Source organism: Polypterus senegalus, chromosome 12 (genome assembly GCF_016835505.1).
Source record: "Polypterus senegalus isolate Bchr_013 chromosome 12, ASM1683550v1, whole genome shotgun sequence".
NCBI classification, from domain to species: domain Eukaryota; kingdom Metazoa; phylum Chordata; class Cladistia; order Polypteriformes; family Polypteridae; genus Polypterus; species Polypterus senegalus.
The window spans coordinates 12,980,328-13,003,568 of record NC_053165.1 but is presented as its reverse complement, the minus strand read 5'-3'; the positions used below and the strand labels follow the sequence as shown (position 1 = coordinate 13,003,568).

General features: G+C 41.3%; 1 protein-coding gene across 1 annotated transcript in view; it reads right to left on the bottom strand.

The window, feature by feature from the left end:
• Nucleotides 1–4,977: 4,977 nt before the first annotated feature.
• il17rd (interleukin 17 receptor D) overlaps nucleotides 4,978–23,241 on the bottom strand; it is a 73,826-nt gene continuing 55,562 nt past the window's right edge. The window contains exons 4-13 of the mRNA XM_039770986.1: nucleotides 21,668–21,786; nucleotides 20,224–20,344; nucleotides 17,916–17,960; nucleotides 17,663–17,814; nucleotides 17,472–17,537; nucleotides 17,129–17,183; nucleotides 16,940–17,050; nucleotides 13,941–14,125; nucleotides 11,101–12,010; nucleotides 4,978–6,806 (exon numbers count right to left, since the gene is read on the bottom strand). Coding sequence (XP_039626920.1) covers nucleotides 6,688–6,806; nucleotides 11,101–12,010; nucleotides 13,941–14,125; nucleotides 16,940–17,050; nucleotides 17,129–17,183; nucleotides 17,472–17,537; nucleotides 17,663–17,814; nucleotides 17,916–17,960; nucleotides 20,224–20,344; nucleotides 21,668–21,786 — 1,883 coding nt within the window. The 3' untranslated portion in view covers nucleotides 4,978–6,687. The remainder of the gene's footprint in view (nucleotides 6,807–11,100; nucleotides 12,011–13,940; nucleotides 14,126–16,939; nucleotides 17,051–17,128; nucleotides 17,184–17,471; nucleotides 17,538–17,662; nucleotides 17,815–17,915; nucleotides 17,961–20,223; nucleotides 20,345–21,667; nucleotides 21,787–23,241) is intronic.

Sequence of the window (23,241 nt, the reverse complement as noted above, 5' to 3'; positions counted from 1 at the left end):
TTATTGAAACTATCGACCCCTAGAAAGTTCAAATCGGCCCCAGGGGGTCAATATAGACCACTTTGGGAAGCCTTGGGTTAGACAATGACATTACATGACCTTAATACACTGAACCCACTATTTCACCTCAAGGGACTGAGGATTGAGCACCTTTCGAATACAATGCAGACATTAGCATATTGTGGAAGTAGGTGGAGATGATGCTTGCTTACTGACAGTCATTTTCCTGATAAGATGATAAGATTTGTGGTCTCTCTATATTAAATGAATACTCCACCTAAAAAATGTATTTTTATATGTTACGCCATGTAAGTTGTAGTAATACCTGAGAAAAAAATTTAATTTCATGTTTTCATGCAGAATGGAGAATACATTTTTTAATAGATAGATAGATAGATACTTTATTAATCCCAAGGGGAAATTCACATAATCCAGCAGCAGTATACTGATACAAAGAAACAATATTAAATTAAATAGTAATAAAAATGAAAAGAATTAAAATAAAATTAATGTTCGCATTTACTCCCCCGGGTGGAATTGAAGAGTCGCATAGTGTGGTGGAGGAACGATCTCCTCAGTCTGTCAGTGGAGCAGGACGGTGACAAAAGTCTGTCACTGAAGCTACTCCTCTGCCTGGAGATGACACTGTTAAGTGGATGCAGTGGATTATTCATGATTGACAGGAAAAGTCCTTGATTAGTTTCCTGTACTCCTCCTCCTGCCCACTCCTGATGCAGCCCAAAATAGCAGTGTCATCAGTGAACTTTTGCACGTGGCAGGACTCCGAGTCATATTGGAAGTCTGATGTATGTTGGCTGAACAGGACTGGAGAAAGTCCAGTCCCCTGCGGTGCCCCTGTATTGCTGCACACAATGTCAGACCTGCAGTTCCCAAGACGCACATATTGAGGTCTGTCTGTAAGATAGTCCACAATCCATGCCACAAGGTGTGAGTCTACTCCCATCTCAGTCAGCTTATCCCTTAGGAGCAGAGGTTGGATGGTGTTGAAGGCGCTAGAGAAGTCCAGAAACATAATTCTTACAGCACCACTGCCTCTGTCCAGGTGGGAGAGGGATCGATGTAGAACGGACATCTATGCTGACCAACGCTGAACAACAGCAAGCGCTAACAAAAAGGCCATGAAAAAAAAATCTCATGTTACCTACAACGCATAATCCACATTTAAAGCCAACACGTCATGAGCTCCACTTCCAAAAAAACACTTTCATATATAAAATCGAACTAGCTCAGATGCGACCGAACATTTGAATTGAAGACCCGCGTTCCCGGCTAATTCACTGGTGAAGTGTCCAGCCCTGTAAAATCTTATTCATTAGCAAACATTGAGCTTCACGTGCTATCAAGAAACACCATGCACTAAGAGATATCCTAACTACAGGGTCACGGGGGTCTGCTGGAGCCAATCCCAGCCAACACAGGGCGCAAGGCAGGAAACAAACCCCAGGCAGGGCGCCAGCCTACCGCAGATACGTAAATATAGTGATGGAAAAGACAGAGAGAGAGAGAGAAGTTGGGAGTATGCGCTGATAGCACGTTGCCGCACCCATCACACGTCGAACCACCTGGATTGGGACCCGAGAGAAGCTGGTGACACCTTATCGCCACATTGAAACAGTGAGTTTTTTTTTTTTTACGGTGGCTGGAGTACCAATCCTGTTACCAATCCCCAAGTTTTCTCAGTAAATTGGAGGGCCTGCTTGCATGGCTGGGTGCAGATTAAAGTCATACCCAGGACGAAGCAATTGGAGGTTAAGGTCCTTGATCAAGAGTCCAACGGATTAGAGTCATTTAACTAATCTGAATAATCAACATAGACCTCAGCCTTAACGTTTGCAGTGCGCCATTCAATATGTCTTTGTTATATGCCATTTAGTACAGGACTTGTAGATACAGCGTTGATGTTTGTGATGCTCCATCTATTGGAATGACAAACGCAACGCGATTTATTACGAAAAGTGTTTGATACGCCATCTTTTGGAATGAATTAGACATAACAATCGGACGACAAACATACACTTTTATTTTTATTAAGGCAGATGAGTGATGTAAGATTTTTTCATGAGCATTTTGATTTTCTTTGTACTGTCCAGTCCAGTGTCGGTCAACATAAACGCCTGTTCTAATACACGCATTGTTATTTCTGTTCTGCTTGGAAACATGAGACTAAAACGTTTAGTCGGCCGTCACTACAAACTTTTTTAATTGAAGACTACCTCCAAGGAAATGCTGAGCACTGTCCTCGTCGCCCAGCAGATGGCGCTGTTGGCCAAAAATTAAATAGAAGAAAGGTACTGTACTGTATAGATAGATAGATAGATAGATACTTTATTAATCCCAAGGGGAAATTCACATAATCCAGCAGCAGTATACTGATACAAAGAAACAATATTAAATTAAATAGTAATAAAAATGAAAAGAATTAAAATAAAATTAATGTTCACATTTACTCCCCCGGGTGGAATTGAAGAGTCGCATAGTGTGGGGGAGGAATGATCTCTTTAGTCTGTCAGTGGAACAGGACAGTGACAAAAGTCTGTCACTGAAGCTACTCCTCTGCCTGGAGATGATCCTGTTAAGTGGATGCAGTGGATTCTCCATGATTGACAGGAGTTTGCTTAGTGCCCGTCGCTCTGTCACAGATGTTAAACTGTCCAACTTTAATCCTACAATGGAGCCTGCCTTCTTAACAAGTTTGTCCAGGTGTGAGGCGTCTTTCATCTTTATGCTGCCACCCCAGCACACCACCGCGTAGAAGAGGGCATTCGCCACAACCGTCTGGTAGAACATCTGCAGCATCTTACTGCAGATGTTGAAGGATGCCAACCTTCTCAGAAAGTATATTCTGCTCTGAGCTTTCTTACATAGAGCATCAGTATTGGCAGTCCAGTCCAATTTGTCATCCAGCTGCACTCCCAGATATTTATAGGTCTGCACCCTCTGCACAGTCACCTCTGATGATCACAGGGTCCATGAGGGGCCTGGGCCTCCTAAAATCCACCACCAGCTCCTTGGTCTTGTTGGTGTTAAGGTGTAAGTGGTTTGAGTCGCACCATTTAACAAAGTCTTTGATTAACTTTCTGTACTCCTCCTCCTGTCCACACCTGATGCAGCCCACAATAGCAGTGTCATCAGCGAACTTTTGCACGTGGCAGGAATACTCGTTACAGCCATTCCTCCATATGATTCCTTAGCCTGTCCTGTATGATACCTTTTCCTAACTTTAATTTCTGATTAATTGATCTCTTTCCTGCTCTCATTTGCTCGGGAGTTGTTTTTCCTGTTACTGTCAAATATGTAATGTATATTTAATCTTTTCTTAAATACTTTGTGTTTTTATATTTTCTGTGGATAGCTAATAATTTCCATCCTAAAAACAGATTACAAAAGAGATGCTTGTTATGCAAAATTAATTTTTGGGTATATAGTATACATATAAGGAGTACAGTGAAATTCTCACTTGCACATATAAACAACATTAATCAAATGGGCAGCTTGCGTTGTGATATCCAGTGCTACACAGGTTGCATGAAGACTTGTTTGCTTTGCTCGAAGAATTCTGACCCATCTTCTATAACTTAATATGAAAGTGATGTTCTCCATTGTCTAAAATTGGTTAGTCAGTCAGTCATTATCCAACCTGCTATATCCTAACACAGGGTCACGGGGGTCTGCTGGAGCCAATCCCGGGAAACACTGGGTGCAAGGCAGGAACAAATCTCTGGGCAGGGCGCCAGTCCACCGAAGGGCACACACCCACACACCAAGCACACATTAGGGCCAATTTAGGATCGCCAGTGCATCTAACGTGCATGTCTTTGGACTGTGGGAGGAAACCCACGCAGGCAGGACCTGGGAAACGAACCCAGGCTTTCTAACTGCGAGGCGCTACTACTGTGCCACTCTGTCTGAAACTAGAAGAATCAAATTATATTTGCAAAGATATACACAGAATTTGGTAAGAGTGAATAAATATAATTCTATAGTAATCATTCATTTGCTATTTTATTGTAGGCGAAGAACCATGTAGAGGGGTCTAGCTTATGGTATAGATCTCTAAGTCAAGTGGAGGCCAAGTGTTGACTTTGATGGATTTTTCTCCTGAACATATTATTGCTGTTCTGTTTTTGATTGAATTGTGTTTTGTTATTGTGTTTAATTATTTAAATTAAAAACAGAATAGTCCTATTTATGCATAACAGAAATATAAATTCATTAAGACATTTTTTGACTTGTCACTCTTCACCCAACTCTCCATTCATTCTCCTTCCTTTGGTCAGGGCTACCAGATTTTGTAACAGTACTTAACAGTACAAAATGGCCTCATGGAGGAATGCTACTTATTTGCAACATCGTTGAAAACAGATCAAACATGAAAATCGATGTGACCACAAGACTCTGCTTCATAGTGAGTACTCTCTTTTCATTAACAAAGAAGGTTTTTCTTCATTTTTGTAATTCTTAAGATGTATTTGAGCATGGCTATTGTTTTATTTAACATTTCTTGAGCTTCTGTAAAAAGCTAAATTTCCCTCTTGGGACAAATAAAGATATATCTATTACAAAGTGCCTATCTGAAGATTAGTTTGACACAATCAGATAGATAGATAGATACTTTATTAATCCCAAGGGGAAATTCACATACACCAGCAGCAGCATACTGATAAAGAACAATATTAAAGAGTGATAACAATGAAATTATCCCGAATAACGAAAGACAACTCAACTTGAATGTTTCCAATGATATGTTGTGGTGATCTGAGCGTTTTTTTTGTAAATATTGTGGAAATGAAGCAACTGTTGTTCATAGTTTAAACATCTTTAGCCACTGTTGAGTGCAGTATGCATTGTTCACCATCTAGGAAACAATCAGCTTCAAGTGGACACAAAGGCAGACTTCTTCAAGCAACACCAGGGTTTCCAGTATGGAGTCAAACATGCCCCAAAAAGTCACAGCAGTCCGTCTGATTACATTTTTATTAAAAATAAGGTATCTCTTATATATAAAACAGAATGCAAAAGATTGCTCAATATCCCAGGCACTAAAATGGAGACGAACAAAATGGCAGCATTGCCCTCTGGAGTCACTGGGCATCACAATATGCTCTCAGCCACATATTCTCATCGTGGGCTGCTTTTTTGTTCCAGACTTAATGCAATACAAATGTTAGACATATTGCTTTAAATTACTGTCATGCAGCTGAATCTTTAGCAATAAATTAAAACTGACAAAAAGCAGTACATGTGAGCTTCTACCACTTGTGGTATTGTCTAAAAGTATACAAATTTAAGATATAAAAACTCTTATTCTAAAACGGTTTTATGTTACTTCAATGCTACACCTCCAAATAAACTTAATTGTTAACAAAGAAACAAGCTGGCTTAGAGTCAGTCATGGTCACCCTTCAAGTCAGCTGTAACTTGTCATCTTTATGCCACTCATGGGACTGGGTCATTGACTTCATCCAGCCAGAGTGGCACTCATTTACCCCTGCTGTGAATGCTACTCTCCCCTAAGCTTGAAATGGTGGCATCTCTTGGGCCTCAGACAGTCTAGGAGCCAAAGCCAAGCAGGTCCCAGAAGGTTAGATGTGCTTTCTCATGAGTGCTGCTTTCATAGATCGCACATTTGATATCGTGCCACATGTGGCCCACAGTCAGACAAATAAAATTTACACATGGATGTGGACCATGGAAACCGAGCACTAATGAGGACTGCATTTTTGTAAAGAAGGGTGAGGGCTGAACTAAGAGAGTCAACAGTGACCATCTTTCATTATTTTTCTAGCCGCCTTCTTAAAACTTCAACACTGGAACCCAAGTGGAGTGTGGAAAGAGAGAAGCTGTCTGCTAAGACCCCATTCCCAACAATCCTGATAGTGCACCATTGCATTGTTCTACTCGATGAAGATTTTGGTGTTCAGATAATTTCAGGCACTTTGTGGACACTGCCACAGCACACAGGTTATTGGGTGAGTAGCCAATGTGGAAATTCACTGAGCCGAGTACTGCCAGCTGTTCCAGTGCAGCACATTTGGCTATTATGTGACATTTCTAGTGTCTGTTTGACTTTAGTTACTTGGATGGCAAACATGGCCACATACTATTATTTGCCAGGTACCAGGCAGGCAACGTACAGATACCAGTTTGTGAAGGCTGTCTTCTGCATTTCCCATTTTTCTTGAGTTTGACAGAGGTTTTTGGTGATGGCCTGCTTTGACAACACTGAAGTAAACCGCAACTAGAAGCACAGCCAGCAACCATCCCTTTGAAAAAGGCCTGCATGGTACCAAAAGCAGCTTCTTGTCTTCTGGTAATGTAATCACATATAATAGAGATTCCATGTATTGTGCTTCAGAATTGCAGACCTGAGGAACAATGACTGGTCAAGATGAGCAAAGTCAACACTCCAGAAAAAGCACACAAGTGTCCAGGCCCCAACCATGTCCTTCTAGGTCAATGCCTAGTGACCACTGTCTGTTTTTAATGAAACTAAAACATAAGCAAGTGGATGTAAAGTAAAAAAAAAAAAAGTGTTGAGTCTAAAAAACAGACCCCACTGAGTCATTGTAGTCCACAGGTTCAAGGTCACAAGGGTGGAGGAGGGGGGGACTGGCAGGCTGGTGAGCAGCTAAAGTGGCAATGCTTATGAACGAAGTGGGCAAAGCACTACAATGGGGCCACAGTTGGCAGTCCTGTACTTGCCACATGAATGTGATGAAGCTCTGCTTTACAAGCAGATGGGATAGCTTGGTGAGCAGTGGTCAGTGTTGGTGGCTCCTCATCTCCTGCAATACAAATAGGAAAAAAAAAAATTAACCAGCTTCTGAAAGGAATGCCATTCACACATCTGAACAGTTAACTACGGCTTGACATACACGGAAACAGGATTTGTACATTAAAGAGTTAATAATGTTTTACATTTGTTAAAAGATGATGTCCAAGCAGTGTGCTTAAAATACATCATGATAATCAGAGGTGCCTTTAGTGCTCTATTGTTGGCTGAACAATGAAATCTTCACTTTGATACTGTGTAACATGTACAATGGGAAATCAAAAACAACCCACACTTTTGTGATAATGTCCCCAAGCACATGTAGAATCATAAACCGGAAAGTACAAGTCTCATGGGATACTAGTTGGTCAAGAGTCCTGTCTTCAGTTCAAAAGGTGATTCACATGAGGCTTCCGCTTTCCCATTTATGATTTGCTCTGTTTCTTCCAGAATTCACTATTTAACAATATTGTAACAAAAAACTTGCATTTTGCATACAACTGGATCCATATGTGATGTAATTCGCCTACTTAAAGGAGTACTCCACCCAAAAATATATTTTTTATGTTACTTGTAGTTTGTAGTGGTGACCAAGATTTTTTTTTTTTAATCTCATGTTTTAGTGAAGAAAGGACATAACGTTTCTGATAGAATGAGACCCAACAGTGACCAATGCTGTGTATTCAGCAAAAATCCATGCGGAAAAGGGGAAAAAAAAATCTCATGTTACTTGTGTTGCATAATCCACATATGCTTGCTAATGTGAAAACCACATGCTATTTAACTAAGCTATTTTTTAAATACTGTATATACTTCTGGAAAAATCAGCACGCATCATAAACAAGAGAACAAAGCTTTGTGGGATTGCCTTTTTGAACTAAAGACAGAACTCTTGACCAATGAATGATGGAGAGAGGTGGCTCAATTCAAAAAGGCAAATATTTTTGGGTGGAGTATTTCTTTAAGAGCACAGATGGCAGAAGCAGGTCATGTCAAGGGCTAAGGAGTCTAAAATGAAAAGAAACACCAAACAATGACCTTCTTCTGAATTTATACTTTAGCCCATTTTCATCACAAGCCTAGTAATGGGCACTGAGTGATTTATAACACCATAACATGCTTTAAAATTTCATTTTACAGCTTCATGGGGTCCAAAGGGTTAATTATGGACCTCCTCCATCTTGCACCCCCAACTTGCCTACGAGATAAGGATACAGTATAGTACAATTGTTCATGTACGTTCAGTTTTTTAAATAATTTTTAGTTTTACAGGCATTCTGCCAGGTGGCTTCAGCCCAAATTCTCCTAAAAACAGGTGAGCCCAACAGGATATAAGAAAGGGGAGGTGTGGACAAGAAGAAACCACCTGGTATGCACACAGGTGTGGGCGCTGCCTGCGAGTCTGACTTTAACACATCTGCTTTCTCCCAACCAGTTCATCATTCCAAGTGTTTCTTCATTTCAGATGAGCAGCATGTCAAGTTTGCTGCAGTATGTATGTAACGCTGACAACAGATTGCTGCTGCCCTGCTTTACTAAAGCAACAAGTGGGCGTATTTTAAGAAAACATGAAAGAGCTGCCATCACAACTCTGGTAAGTAAGCAAATAACAGTTGTCCAGTGAGTCTCTTCAGATAGCACCACCATGCCCCTGCAGAGACCTGCATAGGTCACCTTATTGTCGCTGCTTGGCTCCCACCTTGTTCTTGTGTCAGTACTTAATTAATGTCCTGAGATTTTTTTTTTCCATTAAATGGAGGAAAAGCATTTTTAGGCAGAATGGGATACACAATCCTGAGTAAATCATAAGGCATGCTTATGCTCACATACTCTGTCTCGATATTCAGTTTCACTGAGACAAATTCTAAGCATTCATTTTCTAAACCCTCTTTTTCAGACCTGGAGAACTGTGTACAGTTGTTAGCGTCCAAATTACAAAAAAGATGTAGGAGCCCTAGAAAATGTTCAGAAGTAAGCATCTATATGATTACAGAACTTTGAACTATGAGGTGTGATTAACGGAGTTGAACTTTTCCAGTTTAAGCAAACAGAAATTAAGAGGGGGCATGATTGAAGTGATTAAACCTATGAAGGGAATTGGTGCAGTGGATCCCAATTTTTACTTTAAAATGAACATTGGGACACAGTTGGAAACCTGTTAAGGGCAGATTTGCACAAATGTTAGAAAAGATTTCCTCTCCCAGAGAACCATAGACACATGGATTGCATTACCAAATAAAGCGATGGATTGTAGGATGTTAGGGATCTTGACTTGATGTTATTTTGAAGAATCTAGGGTAATAGAATTTGTGAGCTTGTTAGGCTAAATGGCCTGTTCTCATTAAAACTGTTCTAATATTCTACTTCTGCTTTTAAGGGTGCTGGCAAATCTTCAGGCAGTGTTGCAGTATTAGGTAAAGGTTGAATATCCAGAGCAAAGTGAAACAAGGCCATGAGTGGCCTACAGCATACTTCCCCAGCCCAGCCCATCTTTCCAAAACCATCTAGTCACATAATCCATTGCACTTCAAAATGAGTTCACATTGGTACTACACTGTGTGCACAATTATTAGGCAAGTGAGTATTTTGACCATATCATCATTTTTAATGCGTATATTCCAACTCCAAGCTGTATTAACTTGAATGCTTATTGGATTTAAGCACGTCAGGTGATGTGTATTTGTGTAATGAGGGAGGGTGTGGCCTAAGGAGATCAACACCCTATATCAAGGTGTGCAGAATTATTAGGCAGCTAGTTTTCCTCAGGCAAAATGGGCCAAAAAAGAGATTTAACTGACTCTGAAAAGTCAAAAATTGTAAAAAGTCTTTCAGAGGGATGCAGCACTTTTGGAATTGCTAAGATATTGGTGTGTGATCACAGAACCATCAAACATTTTGTTGCAAATAGTCAACAGGGTCGCAAGAAACGTGTTGAGAACAAAAGACGCAAATTAGCTGCCAAAGATTTGAGAAGAATCAAACGTGAAGCTACCAGGAACCCATTATCCTCCAGTACTTTCATATTCCAGAGCTGCAACCTACCTGGAGTGCCCAGAAGTACAAGGTGTTCAGTGCTCAAAGACATGGCCAAGGTAAGGAGGGCTGAAACCCAACCACCACTGAACAAGAAACATAAGTTGAAACGCCAAAACTGGGCCAAGAAATATCTGAAGACAGATTTTTTCAAAGGTTTTATGGACCGATGAGATGAGAGTGACTCTTGATGGACCAGATGGATGGACCTGTGGATCAGTAATGGGCACAGAGCTCCACTCCAACGTGGAGGTGGGGTACTGGTATGAGCTGGTATTTTTAAAGATGAGCTAGTTGGACCTTTTGCATTGAAGATGAACTCAAAATCAACTCCCAAACCTACTGCCAGTTTTTCGAAGACACTTTCTTCAAACAGTGATACAGGAAAAAGACCATGATTTTTATGCAGGCCAATGCTCCATCACTTGCATAGAAGTTCTCCACTGCGTGGCCAGCCAGTAAAGGCCTTAAAGATGAAGGAATAATGACATGGCCCCCCTTCCTCATCTGACCTAAACCCTATCGAGAACTTGTGGGCACTTCTTAAACGCTAGATTTACGGGGGAGAAAAACAATACACCTCTGTGAAGAGTGTCTGGGAGGCTGTAGTCACTGCTCCACAAAAAGCTGATCGTCAACAGATCAAGAAACTGACAGACTCCATGAATGGAAAAAGGCTTATGACTGTTGTTGGAAAGAAGGGTGGCTCTATTGGTCATTGATTGACTGATTTATTTTTTTTGAAATGTCAGAGATGTTTATTTGTAAATTTTGAGGTGTTTGTTTATTATTCTCACTATAACAGATGAAAAGAAACAAGTGAGATGGGAAAATTTTCATTTTTCCTTTAGTTGCATAATAAATCTGCACACTAATAGTTGCCTAATAATTGTGCGCACATATGTATTCCCCTGATGATGTTCACACTCACATTTCCGTTGTGAAACATTCAGGTTTCAGGTTTATTAACATTTTGGATTGACTGATAGCACTGTGTTTGTTCCATATTAAAATTAATCCTCAAAAATACAACTTGCCTAATAATTCTGCACTCCCTGTATAGGGCAGCCCTGCAATGACCGACCGTCAGCACTCTGACCCAGTAGTGGTGGAGCACTTGTCATTTCAATGCTATCAAAGATTGCCTGAAGGTTAGTGAGAAATTTCACAGAATAATGGACAAGTGTTGCAGGTTGTATATCTATTAAACCGGATGTACAACTGACTACATGAATGCACGCTCACACTCTTTTAAAGTAGGCACGTTGTCTTACCCAAGCCAGAAGATGAGGACACACTATCCGTGACAGACAAGGTCTCCACCTGGTCTGTAGACAGTCCCTCCATTAATGGGATAGAGAGCTCAGAGGATGGCACAGAAGAGTCATAGATCCCAGAGTCTCTGGGCATGTCTGAAGGTCCTGCAGACTCCATGACATGAAGCACCGCTCCGGCCTCGACCTCCCTGTGGGCATTCACATGCTGTACCAGACAGCAGGCGGCAGAGTTCACAACAGGAATGATGTTGATGGTCCTCTTGAGTGGGAAACCTCCTTCAGGTGGCTGTTTGAATTCCACCTCATTCAGGACCAGACCACTGTCAGGCACCTCCTGGACAGGCTCCGGCTTCAAGAATCCAAGGGCCGGGACTGGCTGCAACTGCTTTTCAAACCAGTCAGGCTCCTGCTCAATGTATTGGTGCATGTTGCAAATAGCCACGTAGAGGGAGCGGCCTGCTTTACTCCGAAAGTAGTTCCGCTTGCTGATATGGACAGGACAAGGCTCAGCATCAGGGAGACTAACATCTCGTGAGTGGAGCCGAGAGTATAGCTGAGGCAAATGATCCATTAGTTTGTACTTTGTGGCAAGATCCAGTATTGCTGGGATATCGCTCTCTCTGGAATAATCGAAATAGACAGCGATGAACTTGGAAAGGTCGTTGGAGTTCTGCCGAGCCTGGCGTATTCTCTCAGCAATTAGTGAAACGGCTACCACGAAGAGATCCCCTGGGCACATGCGCCTACTGCTGCTGTCCTTCTGCTTGCGGGTTTTCTTCTCCACAAAATACTTCATTCCTTTGGAGCAGACGGTAATGATGAAATGGGCCTCGCTGATCTGTCGACTCACCCACTCCATCTGGCCCTCTCTGCACATCTCTAAATGCTCCCACAAGTCAAGAGCCACCTGCAACAACAAAACACAAGGTGAAATGAAAATGTGCCCATCATATCTGATCACACGTGTGCCACTACAAAACAGCCACTTGAATAGTATGAAAAGTAGCAGAGGCAGTAAAATGTGCTTGCAAATATACAGTACACATGAGCACACAAACTGGCACATCTAATGTAGGCACACGAACGCTCTCCCATGCCACACGTAAGATTTATATTTAGACTGGCACATCCACACACATGCTGCCAATGTAAAAGCACACATTCCTATTCACATTCACATGCTTCCCCAAGGAGATATAGCATCTCCAGCAACTGAAAACAAGGTCTCATCATATCTTTCCATATCTTAGGAAATATGCTTGGCCTGATAAGGTGGAGTTTTAAAAATTCACAAACAAAACAAGTCTAAAATATTTACTTATTGGTGCTAGAATTACAGTGTCTATAAAAAAAAAATGACTCACCCTTTGGAACTTTTCACAATTTATTGATAGATAACATTGTCACAGTGAATTTATTTTTGACGGCGATCAAAAGAAAATGACTTTAAGGTCATGTAATGCAAGTGAAAGCAGAAATCTGCAAAGTGATCTAAATAATTACAAATCTAAAGTACAAAATAAATGATTCTCGTGGGGCCAGACATAATTATCTAGACAAGAGAACATGTCTGGGGACACCTTTGTAAACGTTTTGTACTTTATAGCAACAAAATGTGCCACTGAAAAGGCAACTCTCACAAGGTTTCTTCCTAAATTCTTCCCTAATTTCCTCCAGTTTGTGCACTTCAAATGGCTGGGTTCGCAGTGTCCAGTTTCTCTTTGTGTATTAGACAAATATGCAAAATAACTATGGAAAGACAGGGAGAAAAAGAAACGACAGAAGACACTGAGAGAAAACAGAAAGCTAAAATTTGCCATTATCATTTCAAGAGCTCAGTAACAAATGTTGACTGAAGCTTAATGTTAAAAATGCTGTGGTCAGTTTGACTAAAGCATTATCACATGATGTAACAGCTCCAAATAGTACTGTGGTCTATATGTCTATAGACATGTGTGTCAGGGAATCATCTTCCAGGCTCATCTTAGGCATGTAATACCCTTGCCAATGCCACAGTAGCTGTTGCAACTGACGCCAATGGCATTTCGTATCTACAGTGTAATGAGACCCCCATTAGACCTGGACATGCCCCTTATTTGATCAAAAGCTTACCTGAGAATGGATCTCCAAAATTAAGACCTGCTCTACCAAGCCTCTAATGTATTCTTTAAGTTGTTTATTATTTTCTGTTTTACACCATCAGTATGGCATGTTTGGCATTTTATCTAATTACACAATAATGTTAACTTTATTTGAATTATTCATTTAGATGTACAGTCAGCTGGTTGATGGTGTGCAGCCCCAACCATGGTTCTGCTGGAGTTTTGTCAGTGTCATTAGGTACATTTACTGTTTCAAGATTATTAAGTACCAAAAACGTTACCTCCTGTAGTTCTTTAAGAACTTGCTGAAAGGAGTACTTCACCCAAAAAGTATATTTTTTATACTTACCCCATGAGGTTTGTAGTGATGCAAAATGCATGCATTTTTAAAAACAATATTGTTCAATAAGTAACTGGAAAATGAAACTGGTCCACAAAACAGGATGCCCCTTCACACGGTGTCATTCTTTTGAACTGAAAATAGCACTCTTAAGCAATGAATTAGGGGGAGAGATGCGTCTTCAATTCAAAAGCATGACCCCATATGAATGTCTTTTTCGGTTGATCAACATCAAAAAATCCCCGAGGTTACATCCACTTTTATTCAATGTTGTATAACAATAAAATATGAAAAGTTCCTGGGGGTGAATAGTTTTCAAAGGTACTGTTTTCAGCGAGGGATACAGGAAAAGATGGAGAAACCAATTGGCAGCAAGAGATGGGGCACATTCTTACCTCACAGCCACAGAAGTCTTGCAGGAAGTAAGCAAAGCTCTGGATGACACTGAGGTGTTTCTGGCCATCCTTGCTAGAGTAGCAAATAAAGACTTTGGGCCTTGGCCACGGTCTGTCAACATGAAGAGATGTTGTGTGTGTAGATGATTCCGAACTTTCCTCATCCAGATGGGAGTAGATGTTCTCTAAAAGTAAAGATGAAATGTGATTTAGTCAGGTGCATCAGCCACCAATCACCATAAATGTGGCAGAGTCAAATTTATCAGAGAAGGTTATTCTGAATGTAAAATTCTAGATGATGCTGGTGTTGGTTTTTTGTAGTTTTTAGCAAATTCTGGCAGTTATTAGTTTCTCAGTTAGTTTTTTATGTTTATATTTTGCCTCCTGCGTGCCAGCAATTTTGTGGATTTGCCAATGTGTACATAAGTGGCACTGCTTGCATTTCTCGTCTGAACCTGAAACGTTTTAAGGTATAGTCTGGATCACTTGCAAAGAGAAAAAATATTTGATGTATCTGCTTTACTTACAAGGTCAGGATGTCGACTTCTGCTCATGTTCTGGTGTAGGGCTGAGAGAGGGCCCTGATCTGCAGTTAATAACATTTTATGTTTCTAAACTTGGCCTTTTCTTCACCATGATTTTTCCAAGCGTCTTTAATAACTAACGCCAAACAAGGGATGCATGTTGTCACCACATTTTGTAATCAATAATAAAATCCTTTAATCCATTAATAACTGTTAATCGTTGAAAAGAGATACCCCACTTAATGATACAAAAAATAATTCAAGGAGAACTCTCCTAGAAAGGTTTTAATTTTGCATTACTGTACATATATGAGAATTTCTTTTAATGCTAATAGAAAAAGTGTCTTAAATGGTCTCTATAATACTGGAATTTAGTGTAGTTAGTAAACTCGTGAAATTCACAGATCATATTAAACTTGAAGGGACAGTCGATACTGAGGAGGCAGCAAAAACAAACAATTTCAAATATTCACAACCAAGCATACAAACATAAAATATATACTATAAAATATTCAGAATGGGGCAAGCACTTAGAAAAGGCAGCTTAACTCTTTCGGGGCTGATGTCGACTTTTGTCAAAAGAAGGAGTTGACGATGGTAATCAGCTGTAAACGGTGACAAAACCAAGTGTTATGTCTTAGTTGGACTCTCGTTGACTGAAGGAATGTTAGATTCATTGATTTGATCGAGATTTCCTGCACTGACATGAGTAGCAAGGCGCAAACAACAGCAAAAATGGGACTGACGTCTGGCGAGAGATCAAAGCGAATGCGTAAAGCAAAATACTCCATGGACGACATTTTGCCTATTATCTCTGAACTGGACTATGACTTGTCGGACTTCGATTTTGATACAGATGATCGAAAACCAATGTGAGGTTCCAGCTTCAGCTGATTGGTCCCCAGCTAATCGTTGTACTGACAATGTTCGCCAGGGAGGACTGCCACTTAACAATGATAAGAGATAGAAACCAGATTGTAATGCACTGCGACCGTGACCGCTGCTGCTTTCCCAGCCACGTGAAGACAGCCTGGCAGCAAGCCTGCCGCACATTCTTGGCAAACTGGCAGCCACAGCATGCAGCAACAGACATTTTATGTAGATTTCTGTGTAAAACCATTGCTTTTCAGAAACTGTTTTTTGTAAAAAATATTCAGCCCTCAAAGAGTTAATGTAGAAAAGTGCTGCATGTGTGCCAAAGGTACATCAATTATAAATACAACATGGGAGACACTTTCCTACTAGAAGAAACCTCTAACAAAAAGGATTTAGGGGTTTATGTTGACACAACGGGCGGCACGGTGGCGCAGTGGTAGCGCTGCTGCCTCGCAGTTAGGAGACCCGGGTTCGCTTCCCGGGACCTCCCTGCGTGGAGTTTGCATGTTCTCCCGTGTCTGCGTGGGTTTCCTCCGGTTGCTCGGTTTCCTCCCACAATCCAAAGACATGCAGGTTAGGTGGATTGGCGATTCTAAATTGGCCCTAGTGTGTGCTTGGTGTGTGGGTGTGTTTGTGTGTGTCCTGCGGTGGGTTGGCACCCTGCCCAGGATTGGTTCCTGCCTTGTGCCCTGTGTTGGCTGGGATTGGCTCCTGCCGACCCCCGTGACCCTGTGTTCGGATTCAGCGGGTTAGAAAATGGATGGATGGATGGATGTTGACACAACATTTTCATCATCTAAGCAATGTGCAAATGCGATTAAAAAGGCAAATAAAATGTTAGATTTGAGCATAAATCAAGGGACGTTATGATTAGACCATATAATGTAATAGTGAGACGGCATCTGAATTATTGTGTGCAATTCTGGTCGCAATGCTTAAAAAAAAAGACATGGCAGCACATGAAGCTCTGCAGAGAAGAGCAACCAAGTGAATTCTGGGACTTAAAGGCATGCTCTATTCTGACAGGCTCAGAGAAGTAAACTGATTTAGTCTTAACCAGAGGAGGCTGCGATGGGACCTACATGACATCTTCAAAATTCATGAAGACACTAATAAAGTAGAATTCTTTCAACTAAATGGTGAATAATGCACTTGAGGACACCCATAGACATTAAGGGGAAGTGAACTTAAGACTGCCTATCGGTCATAACCCTTCATGGCAGCAGGGTGCCCGTCTGCAATGTGAGCTTTTCAGTCAGATAATGGTTAACACTGAAAGCCTGCATGGATTCTGTGAGCATTATATTGAAATTGAATTTATTGGAGCATCCTCCCCACTCTCTGGGTCTAAAGTTAAGTTAACATGGGATGAGATGGGACAATTTTTTCAGTCATCTACTACAAGACAATATAAACAACAGCGTGACACAATGGATTCAACATGGACCAGAAGCTCTGTTCCAAATTTTACACTTTCTTAGCTCTATATGTACTGTGTATCTATAAGCTGTATGCATAATCCTTGAGCTACTTAGCAGAATAAAGCGTGGAAATACCTTAAGCAGATAATGTGAATCCCAATACTCCCCATACTCCTACCTTGCTGCTTCTTCCGACACATGACAGTGAAGAGAGTGGCAAATGCAGAGATGACAACCAGGGGGACGGTGATGGCCACAGCTCTGATTGGACCAGCCCAGGAAGAATGTGCTGGAAAAATAAAGTAGTTGCATTTAGTGTCAACTGACAGCAGCAAGAAACCAGACAGCAGTGTTTTACGGACTTTACCTTGGTTCACCTTGAACATGCTGCTTTTTCTAGTGGTGTTGGTGTTATCAGCCAGCTGCAACACAAAAGACAGTCATGTCATACTCCACTTATTAAACTGGTAACACCAAGCACGAGGATATCACTAACAGAAATGTTTCGCTCAATGCTCCTTAAATCCACCGCTACTTATCCCTGCACCATTATTACTGACAGCCACTGGAACACTATGAATTGGGCAACCTTCCAGCCCCAAATATTTTTCCATGGCTAGCCTTTAGAGCTATAGTCATTAATGTTTGGTGCACTAATACGTCGAGCCTCTCCTTGGTGGTCAAATCCATGACCATAGCTTGGCCCTTACCTCTATTGTGTATATCCCTGGTGACACGTCATAAAGGGTACAAGTGGTGACGTCAGTGCTGTATTCCTGCAGATACACACAACAGATTCCGAAGTCAGTCAAAACATTTAATCCAAAAGCAGCTCCTTCCAATGCTTTCTGGCCGAGTCAACTCTCAGCCAATTACACACACATTAATCCTCAGATCCTACCGTTCTACAGGCCTTTTGCTTGAAAACATCTTCATGTTCCATTTTATAATGCAGATAATAGAAATTAAAGCCAAAGGTGGAAGGGGCATGGTCAAAGGTGACGTGCAGGTTGGGACCATCCTGAGAAATACTCATGTTCTTTGGCCTCCACACTGTAAAGCAAAAGTATGGTTAGTCAATTACCAGGTGTCCATACAATAACTTTGGCCTGTCACTCTCTCTGCCATGCTGAAATTTTAGAGTAGGAACTTACATGGTTTGCACGCAAGACTGTCGGCCTGCAGCAACACATCGCAAGCTGTGTGAAAGGAAGAAAATGGAGATATAGCTTAAAAAGTTGTGCCAGCTTACCCCCTCTGTCTACAAAGATAGCAAGTTTCTTTAGTATGTCAGTGGTAGCCACAGTTGAACTTTGGTAGTTACGTTTTCCTGGGTAGGGTAGCTTTTTATTTGATCCTTTGAAGCTTGGTTTTAACTGCCAAGTGGATTTAGTTTTAAGAAAACTGACTTTTTCTAGGATGAACTGGTGTGCCATCCAGGTGCTGCCAAGATAGCACCTAGCCCCTGTGACCTTGAGCTGAAATTAGTAGGTTGGATTGTGAATAGATGCCCTGTTGAATTTTAACAGGGATGTGCTGAAGCTTTCTACATTCGTAACCAACAGGAACTAAAAGTGGATCTTCAGGGCAGTGCCATAGGGGAACCGTTTTAAAATATCCAAGTCGAGATTCCAGAAAGAACCTTTATTTATTTACACCTGTAACAGGTTCCATAAGTAAAACATGAAGAGATGATAACAGACTTGTGAAATACCAATGGGCTAATGACTTTAAAAGGACTATTTTTGTTGATGGCAACTCTGCTGTTGTTACATCATGACAGCCTGACAACCAATTGTAGTGCTGCATTTGATTTTTGAAAACAAAATAAGGTTATATTCATACTGCAGTTCCAGTTCCACCAATATGTGACACAGATGTGGGGCCTCATTTATAAAAACTTTGCATGGAAATTATGCACACCCTGAAATGCATGCACAAAAAAAAAATCAGATGTATAAAACCTGACGTTCACACATTTCTATGCAATTTACTGCTTATAAATCACAGTCACATTATAAATATGTGTACATGAATATTCCTCGAATCCCACACTGAAACATCCATTTATGCAACGTGCTAATCAACCTCATACATGAGCAATCACAATGCTGCAGAACTTCATTGGCCAGGTGGGTGGCATCTCCCTCCTGATGCATTGTGGCCCTGCCACCAGTATCTGGGTATGTTCTGCAATGGAGAGTAGAAGATCACGTGTGACATTATAGCACCTCTCGCTCTACACTCTGAGGGCACAAAGGCATCATGGTCTGAGCAGGTAGCCAGTATCACCTGGCACATGTAATAACATAATTACTGTTACAATGAATAGTACAGGCCAATATGAAACACTGAGGGTTCAGCCAGTTACCTTACCAATAAGCCAGGCAACATGTACAGCAACGTCATGTCAGTGAAAGCTACTTTGCCTCAAAATAAATCATGGGTTGACCCAGGCCACTGAGACATGACGTTTGTCAGCCATTAAAAAGAGCAGCAGCCCCAGCACTGACCCCTGGGGGCCACCACTTTCAACAGCCCCTAATTCAGATAATATCCCCTGTACCTTAATCCTTTGCTTCCTGTGTTTGAGTCAGTTTTGAACCCATTTACACAACTACACAGGGTAGCTGTAATCTTCTTCCATTTTATATTAGTTTCAGACAATACATTTCTGGGTAATTATACCAAGAGTAAATGTACACAATAAGTAGTGGAAGGGATTCAACCTATAAAGACACTAATAATGTACTTATAAACCGGATTAATGCTTTCAAACTTCTAGCTTGTATTTCTAGTCTAAGCTGTATTTTATACAGTAGATATGTTTTATGTGCTTTTGGGTTGAACTTGAATTGGCAATGACAAGTGTGTTCTGAGATATTTGAGGTATGTAAGACACACGTCTGCAGTGGGCTGGCACCCTGCCTGGGGTTTGTTTCCTGCCTTGCGCCCTGTGTTGGCTGCAGACCCCCGTGACCCATGTAGTTAGGATATAGCGGGTTGGATAATGGATGGATGGAAGGCACACGTTTTGAGGTAATGTAGTTATGATCACTGTTCATGGTGACATGTTGCCACTAATTATCAGAATCATTAAAGAATTTCACTCTACTCTGCACATGTGACAGTAATGCCTCCATAAATGTATAACCCTTTGTCTCACCATTTTTAGCCTCTAGAGGGGTATTGTGTCAAGGACATTTTATAATGTGGGACGTAATAAATCAAGTTCGGGTAGTTTTAGAGTTTAGATGAGGAGGCATTTATTTCTTAGCCTAATCAGTTAATCTTACAAGCACTATACAGCATCATTTTCAAATCTGAAAAGATCCAAATGGATGTCTAAATTACACCACCAAGGAAATGACTCAAAAGATTCAGAAAAGAAAAAAAAAAAGCCCAAACACACCCCCAATCCAACACTCATTATTAACCACACCCCATAATACGGCCACTTACGTTTTGTCCTGAAGGCATGAGAAGTGTAGCTGCTCTCATTCTTAATGGAGGGGAAAGGCACAATTGTCACCAGATAGTCTGTCTCAAATTTCAGGTTTGGAAAAGGCTGTGTTTCCATTTTCTGAGAACAAATTAAACAAAAGCAGTTTTCATTAATGCATCTTACTCTCTGTTCACATCAAGCTGCTTGTATTCATCGCTTTGTGAAGGGCTAGTTATGATAGGAACTGTATAAAATGAATACTGTTTGATGAATTACTCCCAATGGGCGGCACGGTGGCGCAGTGGTAGCGCTGCTGCCTCGCAGTTAGGAGACCTGGGTTCGCTTCCCGGGTCCTCCCTGCGTGGAGTTTGCATGTTCTCCCCGTGTCTGCGTGGGTTTCCTCCGGGCGCTCCAGTTTCCTCCCACAATCCAAAGACATGCAGGTTAGGTGGATTGGCGATTCTAAATTGGCCCTAGTGTGTGCTTGGCGTGTGGGTGTGTTTGTGTGTGTCCTGCGGTGGGTTGGCACCCTGCCCAGGATTGGTTCCTGCCTTGTGCCCTGTGTTGGCTGGGATTGGCTCCAGCAGACCCCCGTGACCCTGTATTCGGATTCAGCGGGTTGGAAAATGGATGGATGGATGGAAATTACTCCCATACAGTATATTACGGTGGGTGTTCAATTACAAATTTAAGAGAACTGTTAGCCGCAAGAGAAAGTAAGCTTGCTAAAATATACCTGCACATACAGGCCTCCTTCTCCAGCCATTGCTGTGACCCATCTGTATGACAGTTAGCTAAGGTTTCTAGTGGAAAATAGCAATGTGGCAGGATTTTCTCTCTTAACCCAGCCTTTCAATCTAAGACTGACTCCCTGTTTTACCATTAGTTCACAAGGTAAACTGTAAAGAGTGAGAGTGTGCATGAGTGGTAAGACACCAGTCTCCAACCCATTAGACTCCAACCCACTCCAACCCTGAATTGCATTAGGCATTTTTTGGGAATGTCATGTCAGGTCCATGCTTCAGGCTGTTTAGGGAGAAGGACTATGAAACTGCCGTGACATGACTGGATGTCCGTAGTTCCTGCCACAGTTTCCGTAAAGCTTTCACTGACTTGATTTTTTGTATTGCATTCTCATTTGCTTTATAAAGCAGCTTGTGGGAGTGGTAAATTAAAAAAAGCCTAGATGGGTTTCTGTTGCCAGGGATTGTTAAACACAGTCACACTGGTCTCTTACATCACCTTTAAGGCAACCATGTCTGAGTCTCTACTTTTACATTCATTATGTGATACCTGGAAACTCTGGGGAGTCAGCACTTACTTGTGTTTTTACACGCTTAGTAAATCTGGGCACTGGGCACGTGTTTGGAATGATCTGTCCTCCACATAAGCACACTACATTCTGCAGAGTCCTCATTGCCAATATTATCTGGAGATAAGCAGCCATAGGCTTGTACTCACCACAGTCCTGAAGGTGTAGTTTAGCTGCCTCGGCTCTTTCAGTAGGAGACGCTGGCACTGCTTGCCCTCCTGATTTTTTTCTTCTAGAATTACCCGGAATCCTCTTACGTGTTCAATTCCTAAATAGGGGAAGAAGAGGCTCAGCCATGCCAGTGTTGATAATCTACACCACTATCTTTCTCTTTTCTTTGACATCTAATGATCCAATTTAAGGCTATCAGACATACTGTACAGTATATGATGTGGTGAATTTAGTTATGTTTATTTTGGAATGGCACTCTTCACTGGGTGCAGGCTCAGAGTGCTGTAACAAGTTCAAAGGTAACATAAAATTACAAGCTTTACAAATTACTAATTACTGTACATAATACATTCACATAAAGATACAGATTTGTTTAAACACACAGTTAAATCAATATTCATCTTGGGTTCTGGTTTGTTCAGCTCTTACTAACTGGTTAACACCAGCGTGTGGTTCAATTTTCTGATTCTTCTATTTCTGGGACCAAAACACGAAGACTAGTTTTATACAGTGCCTTTCATTAGTGAACATTTCATGGTGTTTTAGAATTACAGAGTTTATAGGTTTGTAGAGTAATTACTGTCACATTTTTGGTGAATGTACAAGTCCAAAACTGGCTTATGTAGGGTTGACAGACACTACCTGTTATGATGTTGTATTTGCAAAGTGAAAGAAACAGACCAATGGAAGATGTTGCTTTTAAGTGAGTTAAATTAATTGCTAACTTTTAGACATTTATTCGACCCCACTGTATAACAACTCTGGCTATTTTTGCCTTTCATGCCAAATTTTTGGGCAGTTTTTTTAGTTTTAATAAATCGACTTTACATCTTCTTTATTTTTACTGCCCCCTTTACATGGGACCAATGCTGTTAGAACACATAGTGCCTCATACTTTTCAGTTAATGTTTCATTTCATTCTTGCTTTGTTTTGTCGTTGTGTTTTCCATGCTCTGTTCTTTTTTATTTTAATAAAATACTTCTTCTAGGGCGGCACGGTGGCGCAGTGGTAGTGCTGCTGCCTCACAGTTAGGAGACCTGTGGTTCACTTCCCGGGTCCTCCCTGCGTGGAGTTTGCATGTTCTCCCCGTGTCTGCGTGGGTTTCCTCCGGGCGCTCTGGTTTCCTCCCACAATCCTAAGACATGCAGGTTAGGTGGATTTGTGATTCTAAATTGGCCCTAGTGTGTGCTTGGTGTTTGTGTGTGTCCTGCGGTGGGTTGGCACCCTGTCCAGGATTGGTTCCTGCCTTGTGCCCTGTGTTGGCTGGGATTGGCTCCAGCAGACCCCCGTGACCCTGTATTCGGATTCAGCGGGTTAGAAAATGGATGGATGGATGGATACTTCTTCTGTTTTGGACTTCCACAATACACCATTCTCCGAGTGATTTTTCCATTCCCTTTTACTTGAGTACCACGCAAGCACATACAAGTAACACAATATCAACAACTCCTTATCATTGCCATCTCTATTGGTACTTCCCTACAACATGGTGCCTACATGCTCAAAATTCACATGCGGGTTTATCATTATAATGGTGGACTATACCCATTT